The 14,467-nt window shown below is 33.7% G+C and overlaps 1 protein-coding gene across 1 annotated transcript in view; it reads right to left on the bottom strand.

Moving 5' to 3' along the window:
- The window catches only part of CSMD1 (CUB and Sushi multiple domains 1), a 1,065,186-nt gene that overhangs the window by 149,953 nt on the left and 900,766 nt on the right, over nucleotides 1-14,467 (bottom strand). The window contains exons 27-30 of the mRNA XM_061989487.1: nucleotides 8,558-8,749; nucleotides 5,527-5,665; nucleotides 3,160-3,347; nucleotides 786-980 (exon numbers count right to left, since the gene is read on the bottom strand). Coding sequence (XP_061845471.1) covers nucleotides 786-980; nucleotides 3,160-3,347; nucleotides 5,527-5,665; nucleotides 8,558-8,749 — 714 coding nt within the window. The remainder of the gene's footprint in view (nucleotides 1-785; nucleotides 981-3,159; nucleotides 3,348-5,526; nucleotides 5,666-8,557; nucleotides 8,750-14,467) is intronic.

Below are 14,467 nucleotides of genomic sequence, written 5' to 3'. Positions count from 1 at the left end.
TTTTTTTTTCACACTTTCCATTCACATTGTGAATTGGACCTGTTTCTGCAAGGGGGTTGGACCAGATGATCTCTAAAGGTCCCTTCCAACCCCTACCATTGTTTTACTCAATAGTATCAAAATAACAAATATTTAATTTAGTCATTTCTGCTTCTTTAAGAAACCCAGGTGTTATTTAGAGTAGGTATCACAAGCATCTCAATACTGCATTAATTGTCATATTGGAGTAAGAATTATAGCTACTGAGGCAGAAAATTAAAACAGTGTCTCAGAGCTACAGCTAACTATTTTATCCTCTATCCCTTGTTTCAGCATTTGTGTTGTATAAATATGGAGCGATTTTAACAAATCAAAAGAAAGTTACATTTATTAGTTATTGTCAATAAAGTACTAAATAATTTGTATTAAAAAAGAATCTCCTGTATAATTTTAGATTTGAAATTATCTATTTGATTATCCTCAAAATGAACAGTTTGACATATTGAAGTCTATTTTGTTAAAATAAAGATATTGTTTTAGGAGCTCTGACTGTTCTAGACTTTCATTTCTGGGTGTAAAAACTAGTGGATTCAAAAGAACATTTCCTCTAATTTTTTATTTCATATTTTATAAAGTGTTAGAATAGTATTTTAATAACAAGTTTCTTCTTAAGAAATAGGATGCTCATGCTGCTTAAAAAAAAATGAGAAAATAAATGTGATAAATTGTATAAATAGCCTTCAAGAGACTAAGAAACTCTGAATTCACTGGGGGGACAATGTCAATTGTAACAAAACAGTACATACCATTACATGATGGCAATGCTCTGTTCCATGATGGCTTTCCATCTGTACCAATTACACATGTTATAGTTGAAGGATCGACAAGCTTATATCCAGAATCACACTGGTAAGTAATAGTTGAACCAAGCTTAAAGTCCGTTCCAATTCTTGTCCCATTCATGATGTTTCCAGGATCAAAACAAGCTTCCCGTGGCTTTTCTGTTAAAATGAACTCAAGTAAATCTATACACACAATTTTAAAAACACAAAATAAAATTAAACAAATGCTACTGTTTTTCTGGTCAGTTTACATCTTTGGCTGTTGAAATATCAAAATATGAATGGCTGTTAAAATATTTTTTCTTGTTTCTGTATACTTACTATAAAAATCATGGAATTTTGCATTAGATTGGTTATCTGTCCAGGGAAATTATACTGAGAGGATCTAATCAACAACGTTTTCTTCCTGCTTTTTGTTAGTAGAAATTATCAAAAAAATTAATTACTCTAATGAAGTTTAGTAGTGTAGACAAAAAACTATTATTTCTAGAATTCACCACTTAACAGTATTATGCTTTTTAACTGTCATGCTCAATGCTTAATATCTTCTGGTTAGAGGGCTGCCATACTATGTAATAATTAAAACATTTAAAATGTATTTTTAGGCCTCATATTTAGGAAGATATAATAATAACTGGAGCTTAGAAGGTAACTACAGCTGTTATTTCCTGCTATGACCTAACAGGTATAAAATCTTTAAATCAAAGTGAGTATAGGTAGTGATGTTAACAAGATTAAGATCTCATTCATCATCTTTGGCGAGCTACAATACAAAGGAAAGGGATGGGAAAAATAATTAATGTTAGAAATTACTTTGTTTCAAGAATATGATTCAGATAATCTTGAAATAAGAAGGATTTAGACAAAATATTCCTTATAACTAAATAAATGCCAAAAATTATTACTATGCTGTTGATAACTATGCAATAGTTTTTCCTACAAAAGGCTTAAACACCACACAGTCTATGCAAAGATCATGTAATACCACTTTTTTTCTAAATACATGAACTCTTTAGTAGAGAATGGCACAACTAATATAAGGTTAATTATAGGAGGCAAAGACTTTTTTATTTAAAAAAAAGTCAAAATCATAGTGAAAGTTTACAGCATGTCTCCTTCCCTTATTAATGTTAGTACAGCACATATTTTAATTAAATACTCGAAGCATATTATCAGAAAGCAAATCTAGATGTCCATAATCTGAAATGTAATACATTTTATATAAAGTTAAATAATATACTTAATAAAAATACTGAATTATTATGCATAAATGTACTGTCCATTGAATATACTTTTTAAAAATATACTGTTGTGCTCTTATATGTTATGTTTTTATTTTCTTATTATTTCAGTTAACTTCCAGCTGCATATAGGCACACATATGCTGAGAATAAAAAGTATATATGAAGAGAAAATGAGAATGTACATTTTCAACTGACGCTTTTATCTCTTTATCTTCTTCTGCTCAACCTGTCGTTTTCTTTCCACGCAGGCCAACACCACTTCTTGGAACATTTTTTTCCTTTTATTTATATTTTATTAATATGTATTTATTTTACATATTTTATATTTATTTATATTTTCTATATCTATGGTAATATAAAAATTACTTTAGGAGGAAAAGCCTTGCCAACACTGAGATTGATGTATGATGTTGGATGAAAGATGAAGGCTAAATAATAAAATAATTTAATTATTTCTAACTTCCCCTTCCTTCATTGATTACTTTTACATTCTTTAAATATTGTTTTTCTGCCATGTTCCTACATGTAGATTAATATGATTTGCTTTCATTGTCAAGAAAAAGAAGCTGAGACACCACCTCTGCTGATGAAACAGCTTAATAAAGCTCAGCAGAGATAACAATCAAGTCAGAGACATCTGTGATAAGAAAAGAAACCAACATTGAAGTAAGAGTATGTCTTTAATAAACAGTCATCGTAAATCATTCTCTGGATGGTAACAGGTATTCCTGAAAAATGCAAATATTGACCTGCAGTAGTTATTTAAAAATGCATACATAGATTCAACAACAAAGTGGAAGTCAGTTCCATTATTCCATTATTCTACAACTCTTTTCCAAATGCTACTTTTGATGTTAATCTTCTATCTCCACTGCATTTTCTGGATGATGAAAAAGTGCATAATTAATGTGAAAGAGGATTTGTGTGTTCCACAACACATTTACAGAAAATAGTTTTAAAAATCGAAATTGCTGCAAAGAGGTACTTGGTAGTTCACTATGAGTACCTCTAGAGGAAATTGATTTGAGCCTTAAAAAATACTAAATAACATTTATTTCTCTTTATGTTTCCGTAGATTACGGTGAGCACAGTACCTTTATAGTCAATCGCAAATCCCGACATTCCAACAGAAGCATCACTGCGAAAAGCCAGAAACAGACTGTTACCACTACTCTCTATTCTTTCTGGAGCCTGTGAGCCTTGAAAACTGCCAATTAGAGGACTGTTGGAATCTTCCCCTTCATAAATATGTAGAAAATCGTAACTGGGTTCCATATTGAAACTGAAAATAAAGCAAAAAGATAATTAAGTCTTCATTTCTTTTTCACGAATTAAATACTACTGTAATTGTGGCTGCCAATCTTCTAATACATTTTCTTTCCAAAAAGAAAAGTATTTTAAAAAATGATTCACAGTGAAAATTTAGAAAGTTTCAATGGAGTTCTCTTTATCATTGTTTTGAACACCGTCAGCTTTCCAAAAGATCTATTATCAGGCCATCATGCAGACTCTGTCTACAGGCAGTGAAAAAGAAGCTTATCCTCCAACCTATCTTATAGATGGAATGAATCACCTGCTGCAGAAAGACTATCTCTTACCAATGACCACAAGAATCATCCAGACAAGTAGCTTAAATTAAAAGTTCAGCTTTTAGTAGGCTAAACTGGATGATATCAAATCTACCACTTACAAACATCAATTTATGACTTAAGAAACAAGATGCTTTCACAATGAAAGACTACTATCCTGAAACTTGCATGTATTCATACCCAAATTATATCACAGAATTATGATAAAGTGAATTAGTATTCTTTTCACTAAACTGTCAATGTTGTGCTATATTTTATGACATTTGTGTCTATACAAACCAATTATGAAGATAATATGAATGGAATGTCTTTCAGAGGAATTTAATTGAGATGATTTCTGAAGCAACATAAAGATAAAAACACTGGTATTTCTGTGAGAAACTTATGGAGAGCTAGATAAAAGGATACACTAAGAACACTGAAGAAAATATAAGAAAAATAGAACTACATTTTAAAAAGTAGGCAAGGAGTCAGTCAAGTGGATTTTTTCATTCTAATTATCTTTGTATAACAATATTGCAAGTGGTGCTCAGCTGATTTTATTTCTATGATATCACTTAGTACTGTAGACAAACTTTTCCAAGTCATGTAAGACAAAACCAAACCATATCTTTAACTAAGAAATCATCAGAAAATATTTTCCTAATCAATGTCCGAGTGAAATGGCTTCATATAATGAATAACATTTTACACTCTATTTTCAAGAGATAAGAGAAGTCAAAAGAATGCTTTGAAACTGTCACTAAGATAATTTTCAGTTGAGAGTTAGAAGAGTTGAAAAAAACAGTAGCTTAAAGACCAAAAACAAGAAAACCCAAACTGTACAGGGCAATGGGGTTTTCAATCTTTCTGTAGCCAACATACATTTGACAAAATATATTTCATCTCTCTATTGTTAGACTACATTAAAGCCAGTTCCTTGAGAATAGAACAGGTCTTGGCTATTGCATACCACCTAAAAATGAAAAATATTAAATGAAATGAACAGAAAATGGCATCTTAATAAATTGGATTTTGCAGATGTCAAAGAAATATTATCCCTCTCAATCATCTACCAAAGGTCTTGGGAGTATGGGAAGTTCCCTGTTGACTGGAAGCTAGCCATTTTTATTGTCGATTACATGAAGGATGTAAGAGAAGACACAGGGAACTACAGAACTGTTAGTCTAGCCACAGTTGCATGAAAAATTATGGAGAAGATTACTGTGTACTACTGAAATTTATAATAATAATGCAGTCATCAGACACAGTCAACATGGTTTCACAAAAAGGAAGTCCCATTTAACTAATTTGATATCCTTCTATGATAAGGTCACCTGCCTAGTGGGTGAAGGTAAGGTGATGGAGTTTGTCTAGATTTTAGTAAGGCTTTTGATACTGTCCCTCTCTACATCCTTCTGGACAAGGTGTCCAACTGTGGGACTGGTGTGCTAAGTGTAGAACTGGCTGAAGTGCAGGACAAAAGGGGTTGCAGTGATTCAGACTACATATGTCCGGCAACTGGTGTGGTGTTTCTCAGAGTTCAATTCTAGGGCCAGTTCTGTTCAATATATTTATCAATGATCTGGATTCAGGAATTGAATGCACCATTACAAAGTTTGTTGATGATACCAAATTAGGGACAAGACACCTTGCAATGGGATCTAGATAGACTGTAACATTATTATATTTGATACCACTTTATTTGATACCAAGTGCCATATAACTGTATTTATTTTACATTATTTGGAAGCAATGATACAGCATCTATTAGATGTATGCTCCAGGATTTAGACAGAGGATATAATTAGAAGCTTTAAGAACTAATAAATAAATGCTATTTTTAGATGTGACATTTAAAATCCTTTTGAGGTATTCATCTACAAATGGTACCTTTTGAATATCAAGGCAATGACAAAGTCAGGGTTCACTTTTATTCTCCAGTCACATTCTTTCCCAGGAGGATAAGGTTGTGGATAGTTAGGTGATAAAATAACTCCTGCTGGGCCTGTCAGGTTTCCTCCACATGCAGCTGTCACAATGTAAAAAGAATAAGAAATATGGTCACATCTTAAATTCACAAGCTTGTATTAGCTGTTAAATAGGAGTAAACTGACTTCTACATTTACCAAAAAAAACCCACCTCAAACCCAAAAAACCCAAAAATACCCTCAGAGTTTCTTATTTCCAGCTAGCAAACAGTTTGTATTTTTCTTAAAAAAAAGTGACTTATGGCCATATTCAAAAGAAGTGCGATACAATCTCTTTTGAAAGAAATAGAAATGTGAAGTTAAATAGGAAGTCTTATATATTCTTATTGTTACTCAATCCCATCTCTATCAAGCTGAAGTATGTCTTGTGTACTGGAAGTATTTTTCACAAACTGGTAAAGTTTAACAACAGAATTCAGGATGCAGTGTCTTTTGACCGCAGAAGTTACAGAAAACAGTTTGAGTAACTCAGTAAAAGCATTAACCAAATAAAAAACGAATTACATTCATTTAGTTACCATAAATTGCATGTTTATTTTAAACAGATAAGGAATCCGGCTTTCAAATATAATCATCACATAAAAGTCTAATTAAAAGGTAGGGTAGTCAGCACAGGCTGCACCTATATTACTGAAGTCATGCAGACAGATAGCAACACATTTGTAGTGCAAAACAGTAGGTTCTAAGGATTTGGAATCTGCATCAAGCATTTGAAAGAAGAAAATAGACTGCTTATTAGTGGCTGGAGAACACCAGGCACACTCATAGAACACATCTTGTAGTTCAGTTTCATTCCAAAATTCCAAGAAAATTAATAATCATGAACTAAATTGTGAGCAAGAAAATGTACTTGGAAACCATGCTCCTAACTCAAAAGAAAACATTAATGAGGAATTGCCTTCATGGTATTTATGAAGACAAACTAAACTTTTTTTTCCCCCATACACTATGGAGTCTCCTTCTCTGGTGGTTTTCAAAATCCACCTGGATGCATTCCTGATTGACCTGATCAAGGTGGATCTGCTTGAGCAGGGGCATTGGAGTAAATCTATAGAGATCCCTTCCAATCCCTACTATTCTGTGATTCTATGATTCTCTATTTGCTTATTTATTTATTTAAACACTTAGTATATTTATATATCTGGATCTTTTTGTGTCTGTAATTTTGGTATTCTAGTCTTTTTTTTTTTTTTTTATCCAGGTTGTGGGGTTTTTTGTGTTATTTTTCTTTAATTAAAAAAAATACAAATAATGGTTCCAGGAAGTGTTTCACAAGTTCCTTATGTGTGCTGATGATTATTCACCCTGAGATAACTATGATCAAAGTTATAAAGTACAAATAGAGTAGAAAGCACTAAACATTCAGGAAATGAAGCTGCACAATGTTCAGATTACTGAGCAGTGTAGTTATGAAATGTAAATAAATTTTCATTTTTAAGTCAGCATACTGAAATAAGGACTCTATGGTAATTTTTAAAAATTACATATAATGGATTTTCAGAACCCTTAATGTTTCTAATATTGTTGTATCTACAGTAAAGATTACTTTAATCTGCTTTCCCCTTCAAAGTAACCTAGACTATATGGAAGAAAAATAATTTATAAATCCTTTTTGCCTATAGGTTGTCTTTATTGTTTTTCTTTCTTTTGTGTTTTGATTTTGGACTTTTTAAACTAGAGTGTAAAGAAATATGAAATTATTATAATTTTATTTACATAAAGACTATGAATTGTCCAGACATTTAGGCACCAGATATCTTTTATATTTTATTTTTATGTAGTTAATAATCCCAGTATGCTCAGTAAATATTTTCATACTGCTACTTACACATGTCACACAAAATATCCAGAAGATAATGTTCAGATTATATACTGCTCCAGTTCTGCTGGATGTTATGGAGCTAGAGACACTATTCTGCATTTTCCTGATTCCTTCCCAGTATTTTTGAGAAATATGTAAACACTTTAGAGAAACAAAGGGACTGAAGCTGTATGGTGATTTGCTGTTTTGGAAAGAGCCTCTCCAAAACAGACTGTAGAAAGAAAAAAAATAATGCTTATTCCAGTGCTACTAAAACATACTGTATCTGGGTTTTAGGTTCATTAATAAGAATATATTTAATTATAAATCAATAAGCAACAAAATCATAGATTTAAAAAATTAGTATATATAGCAGATAATTTTCCATAGATGTTGATTGACTCTAATATTAGAATAGCTGCACTGATGACCTTAAAAAACATTTCAGCAAGAGTTCTAAGCCTGTAATGATTAGTCTACTCACCAGAAGCTCAGACAAATCTTTATGCCTTATAGGACTCTGGAGTTAAGAATCAAAACTTGCGACAGAGTAAGAAGATCTCTCACCCTCTCCTGGTATTATGGAAATATCCCAGAATTACAGAATGGTAGGGTTGGAAGGGACCTTTAGAGATCATCTAGTCCAATCCCCCTGCAGAAGCAGGTCCACCTAGATCATCTCATATCTTTTGATAGCATTGTCACTTGGGCCCCCTTCTCTGCATCTACCTTTCCAAACAAGTATCCTGCTTCAGAAAAAAACAGCTTTAGCTTCCTAGAGATTGCATGGAATGAGCATTTAATCTATGATATTTCAAAACATTTTCCGAAAAAAAGTAGTGGTTCTCAGCTAATGTAACGAAATTATTAAATAAAAGATCATTCTTCTGAGACTATTTAGTCTCATTAGAAATCACCTCTTCCATGTTATTATTTCAATTTTACTTTGTCACTGTTAAATGTGTGGAGTTTACAGAACAAAATGGAGTGAGCAAATGACCTCCAAAAATAGTGTTAATCTTAAGAATGAGAGTGTCAATAATCATAAGTATGAAATAAGTAGGTTCTGGAAAAAGCATCACTCCACCACAAGCATCGTATGCACATGTCATCATATGTCAATCTGTACTACCTATGCATGTAGGAGGATCAGGTTGCCAGAAAAAACGGTTATTCAGTTGCACACATGTAATTTTAGCCTGTCCTTGAAGTTGATAGCCAGGGTCACATTGGAAGGTAGTAGTGTCTCCAGGCTCTCTGCTGTCTCCATATCTCGTGCCATTCTGTGGTGTCCCAGGATCATTACAGGTTGATGCAATAGAAGCTGTAAAGGAATGATGGAATACAAGATTTAAGGTGTAGATACTAAATATTCATAATTAAAAGCACAATATTTTAACATTAGAGTTCCAACCAGAGGCAAGTTAATATAGGAAGGCATTTCATTTTTTTTTTTTTTCATAAGAATTTTTCCACTGAGATACACCTTGATTATGCTGGCTTCCTGCCAGTTTCCTTAGTATAAAATATGTCCTGAGAGGAAACAAACAAAAGAACAATCACTAAGGTATGGCTTAAAGCAAGTAATCATCCAGAAAGCGGATACACAAATCTACATCCACTATGGATTTGCAGAAGATGCCAGGTGTCTTCTACTTGCTTCAGATACTCAGCATCTTGAGCTGCAGTAAACATTGCAGTCTTCACAAGGAAAGAAGGTCTCATTTCTGGAGTCTACAATCCCTACATCATTGAATCACAATGTTTCCTATCACTCCAGGGTACTCCAGTCAAACGTGTCCTTTTCAAAGAACTTATCACAATTGTGACCAAAATCCAAAATAAGAAGATAGGACAGTGTCACAACCACAAATAATTACATTTGTGTGTATCTACAACTAAGTCCCTCTACCACTTTCATCATCTTAGTTCAATCAAGTTTAAACTTCCCGAATTGAGAATAAAGACTTAAACAAAATTTGCTGCACTACATCCTTCTGCTCATCTCCAGTACTTCAAGAGATAATCACTGAAAAGCATGAAACATCAATATTCAATTATTGTATTTTTTTCTAATATGAGCTATGTATACTTTATTGTGTGCTACACGTCAGACAACTAATTCATTCTTAAACTGATTCCTAACGATGTCAACTCTACATCTGATGTCTTTTCAAGACGTAATTTTGTTTTGATGCCTGTAAAATGTTCAGACTAATGAGGAATATTCAGAGAAAAACTGATGTACTTTATTAAAGTATATATGCCATTGCTAAAATTGTTTTTTACCACTAAAACTGTTTTACCACTTTGTTGGATGATGAGCTAACATTATTGTTACTTATTACATTCTCCAATATTGTTACTTATTATATTCTCCAATATTCTCTGGGAAAGCGGTGACTAAGTCTTTCTGTATTTTGAGCTGTATGTAGCACTGGAAGTCCTTGGGTTTTACCATAGCGTTATAAATCACAGTCCAAAAAAGACTAAGAATATAAAATGTTATTTCTTTATGTTTGACAATCACTTTCTATTGTTTTAAATGCAGAGACACAATCTGTTCCACATGTCCTAGAAATCATGTGTGTTAGTGATTACAGTCCATCCTTCCCACTCTATTTTTGGGGGCGTTAGCTTTTTGTTGTGTGGGGTTTTTTTTTTCTGTTTCAGTCCCACGAAATATTAATATTTCATTCAAATGATTTTATTAGATTATTTCAAATGGTACAACCCTAAGCCTTTCATAAGATAAAAGAGCTCAGTCACTATCACCGTTATGGAACTTTTGCGACCATAATGTGCAGACAATCCATTTTCAGCATTAGTAACTGCTTCTCCTCCTGTCTACATGAAAAGAGTATACCACTCTAGAGAACAGTAAGAACAACTCAACATTTGGGAAACTGACAGCTACTAAGTAGTACATCTGCATGTTCTCACAAATAGATGGTCAGATAAATCACAGATTCTATACAGAAATTCATGGGTTATGATAATTAATACACTACAAACATGGGAGCTTTGTTTAATATTGTATTATTCATAGTTTTTTACCTTGTTTCCATTCTAAAATAATACATCTCATATCTTGTGATAGACCCTTTATCTAAATGAAGTAAAAGACACGGCAGTGTCTTTTTAACAGTGGTAGGCTTTTTTCCACCAGAAATTATAAACATCAATCCAAGAATTAAAGTAATAACTGTCACTGCTAATGAGTACTACACAAGCACTCCCCAGACACCGTTCTGACAATTTACTTGACAATCCATATTAGTGCAGTTTACTAAATGTACACTTGGCCACAAGGGAAGGAAAGCATGGTCATGACCCCAGAGAAGTTATTTCTTATTTGACAGACAGTAATAAGTCTAAAAATAGATCACTATAGTACATATCTATTAAAGAATCATAATTCTTTCAAGTATAGGAGCATAAACTCATTTTTCAACAGATCTCTGAATATCTTAATTTTCTCCTTAGAAGGTTATGCATTATAATATTTCAGCAAACAATAGTTTTCCCAGTCTTGACTGTCAAGTATGCACCAATTATAGACTGATGCTTTTTAATATTCATTTCACTGTTAATCTCCATTTCTTATACACAAAATTATAAACTTTGAAAACAATCACAGATGTTTACTATGCACAAAAATGTTTTTTAGTTTTTAATAAAAATTTTGTCCTTGGAGCCTCAGAATTTATGCATTTGAAACTAACAGCCTTTTCATCATGCCAAATATGCTCGATCCTAATTAAACAAAACATCTAACATTTGAGCACGGATGTGTCATCTACTAAAGTGAACATTTACAGACCGTCAACTTTTCAACTTATCTTCTTCTCAAGTTTTACTCTCAAGATTCCCAAGAGGTTGTGTAACTGCATAAAAATTGCAAGTCTACTATTGCTTCATTTGGTATTTGAGCAAATATCTAAAGAGTATAGAGGTTATACTCATTGAGATGTAATCCAGACATTACAAGTAACCGATTCTTCTGTCATAGCTATCCTTTTTTAGAAGGCTCTTCTTCTCAGCCCCTAAATTAATATATAAACATGCAATTAATGTCTAGCTTACATACTTATGAGAACAGCCACCTTAATGCTGTGATGTCACATTGCCACATGCAAATTTTTTTTAAAAACAATATGAATTCAGAAACTTAAAGCTGAATACAATTACAACATATATGATGTAAGGCAGGGAAAGAAATAACTGTATTTTAAACTCAAGAATGATAAATCAAGCCAAATAATAGAATCATAGGGGTGGGACAGGGACTTCTAGAGATCCTCTAGTCCACACCTCTGTTAAAGCAGGTCCACCTAGATCAGGTCACACAGGAACACATCCAGGTGAGCTTGGAAACCTCCAAAGAAAGAGACAGCATAACCCACCACGAGCAGTCTGTGCCAATGTTCCTTATGATAAAGAAGTTTTTACTTATGTTTAAGTGGAACTTTTTCTGTTCCAGCTTGTGTCTGTTATCCCTTGTCACTGGAGACAACAGAAAAAAGTGCTGCCTTATCCTCCTGACAAACATATTTTAAATGCTTGTAAGTGTTAATCAGGCCCCCCCCGTTAGGTTTCTCTTTTCTAGGCTAAACACTCCCAGTTCCTGCAGCTTTTCCTCATAAGGAAGATGCTCCAGTCCCCTGATCATCTTGGTGTCCCTCTGCTGAACTCTCTCTAGAAGTTCCCCGTCTTTCCTGAACAAGAGAAGCCGGAACTGGACGTAGGACTCCAGTTGAGATCTCACCAGGGCAGAGCAGAATGGGAGGAGAATCTCCCTCAACCTGCTGTTCACACTCTCAATGCACACAAGAATGCCATCAACTTTCTTGGCCATGAGGGCATATTGTTGGCTCATGTTTAGTTTGCTGCCCACAACTTCCAGGTCTCTCTCCACTAAAAAATCCCTTGTTAGACTTTTTTAGAAATGACTGGGAAATATTAGATACCTAAAATGGCATAAGCAGGAGAGGGGATTTGAATTAAATAACTAAAATGCAGTTTCTCAGTCCTTGCACGTGTGTTCTAAGCAGTAAACTACATGGTACTCAGGATTATAGTACAGTACTCAGTAGAGACTTCTCATCTCTACCTCATCTGTTCAGAATGGAACAGGCTTCTGCATATGCAAAAGATGGAACTAGAGGTCAATGTTAGAAGAACGGACAGCTGGGAAAACTGCAGATTGCTAGGGGGCTTTCAGGCCTCCATATGTTGGCAGTCACTATGTAAAGCTTCTCTGGTTTTAATTTAATAGTCTTCCAGAAACCCATTTTCAGATTTATTTTGGATTTGACCCCCAAATTACATTTTCAAAGTTGATTTAAAACTTCACTGAAAATCATTTTGAGAATATGACACACTGTGTATTTGTGTGTCTGTAGCCCAGTAAATAAGATGTTAGATTCCTTCCTAATTTATCTTTTGCCTGAAGGACACTTTTTTCTTTTAATCAGTTTTTTTAGACTATAATCTATTGTAGTTCAAGAAAAAAACAATCCTGTAATTCATCTGCTGTGCTGTTGTGCTGCACAGTCATTTTTTTGTGCTGCACAGTATTTTTTTGTACTCCACATGGTTATAAAATTAATAAAGCCTTTCCACAGTTAGGCTTGCAAATTGCAGGCAATGCACAAGCTTCCCTATTTAGTGCCTTGTATACACATAGGTTTGAGAATAGTGTTTGCACTCCAAGAAATATCTCACAATATATGTAAATGTATAGACTAAGAACTGTGAAAATTATTATCAAATACATATTTAAATGCCTTGTATTGACTAAGAATGTAAAGAAAAAAGAAACCTAAATGTTAATGCAACCATTTTCATTAAGTCTGGAGACAGAAGCTCACAAGTTCACAGATAACACCAAAGTAAACTACAAGCTTCACTTCTATTAGTTCCACAGGAACCAAATCAAGAATTGCTACTCCCTTGACGCTGAAGATGCCTTTCCCAGGCCATGGATTAGATGATGGATAGGAATGATCTGGCACAGTTTAGCATGAAACTGTGTTATTGCAAGCATGTAATGGAACATGTATAGCATCACAAAAAGTAAGAGAAGAGACTGCACTGTGAAATGGCTAAGTTATAGGCTTTCAAAGGAAATCTTGATTTCTTGCATCTTGGGCTCTTTTATTTAATTTAACCAGGGATATCTTAATGGACGTAATGTCTTTGAACTCAAAATTTACTTAGTTAGCAAGGCAGATATATGAATATCTAAATGGTGGATGTAAGGTAGTCGGGGCATCTCTTTTTTCTATTGTATATAGTGACAGGACAAGGGTTAATGGAAAGAAGCTGGAACACAAAAAGTTCCATTTAAACATACGAAAAAAACCCCATCTTACTCTGAGCATGATGGAACACTGGCACAGGCTGCCCAGGAAGGGTGTGGAGTCTCTCTCTGTGAGATGTTCAAGACCCCCCTGGACATATTCCTGAGTGACCTGATCTAGATGGTCCTGCTTTGGCAGGGGGGTTGAACTAGATGATCTCTAAAGGTCTCTTCCAACCCTACCATTCTATGATTCTACACATGTGTCAATTTCTTTTAAAAGATATTTCTGTGCTAACTCCCCTCTCTTGATAATTTACTGGAACAACTGCATGTCAAATCCACAGAAGGAAGATTCTGTCATGGAAGTGCTCATACTTCTTTAATGTAGTCAGGCCATCAGGTAAGTGATTAAAAGATATCTCAGCAATAAAAAAAATCTCAATTCACAAAAGAATAGTACTCTAACAGTTCAAGATAGGTGACACACTTACTGTAAGCATTGTTGTAGACAAAGAATTGATCAAATGGAATTACAAAACTGGACAAAAGCAGACATCATTAGTTAAACAGATTTGTCAGATTAAACCCTGTGTCATTAAGAACTATCTAACACAGAATCGCTGATGCTTAACCTCATCAGAGGAAGTAAGATATTAACAGATGTGTCAACATCAGACACAGTAATTTCCAAATAATTGTTCTAATTAACTGGTTGGTAGAAGTTATTTATTTTAT

The sequence above is a fragment of the Colius striatus genome, chromosome 2 (genome assembly GCF_028858725.1).
Source record: "Colius striatus isolate bColStr4 chromosome 2, bColStr4.1.hap1, whole genome shotgun sequence".
Taxonomy (NCBI): Eukaryota; Metazoa; Chordata; class Aves; order Coliiformes; family Coliidae; genus Colius; species Colius striatus.
The sequence above is the reverse complement of the archived record's forward strand: the minus strand, read 5'-3'. Positions and strand labels throughout refer to the sequence as shown.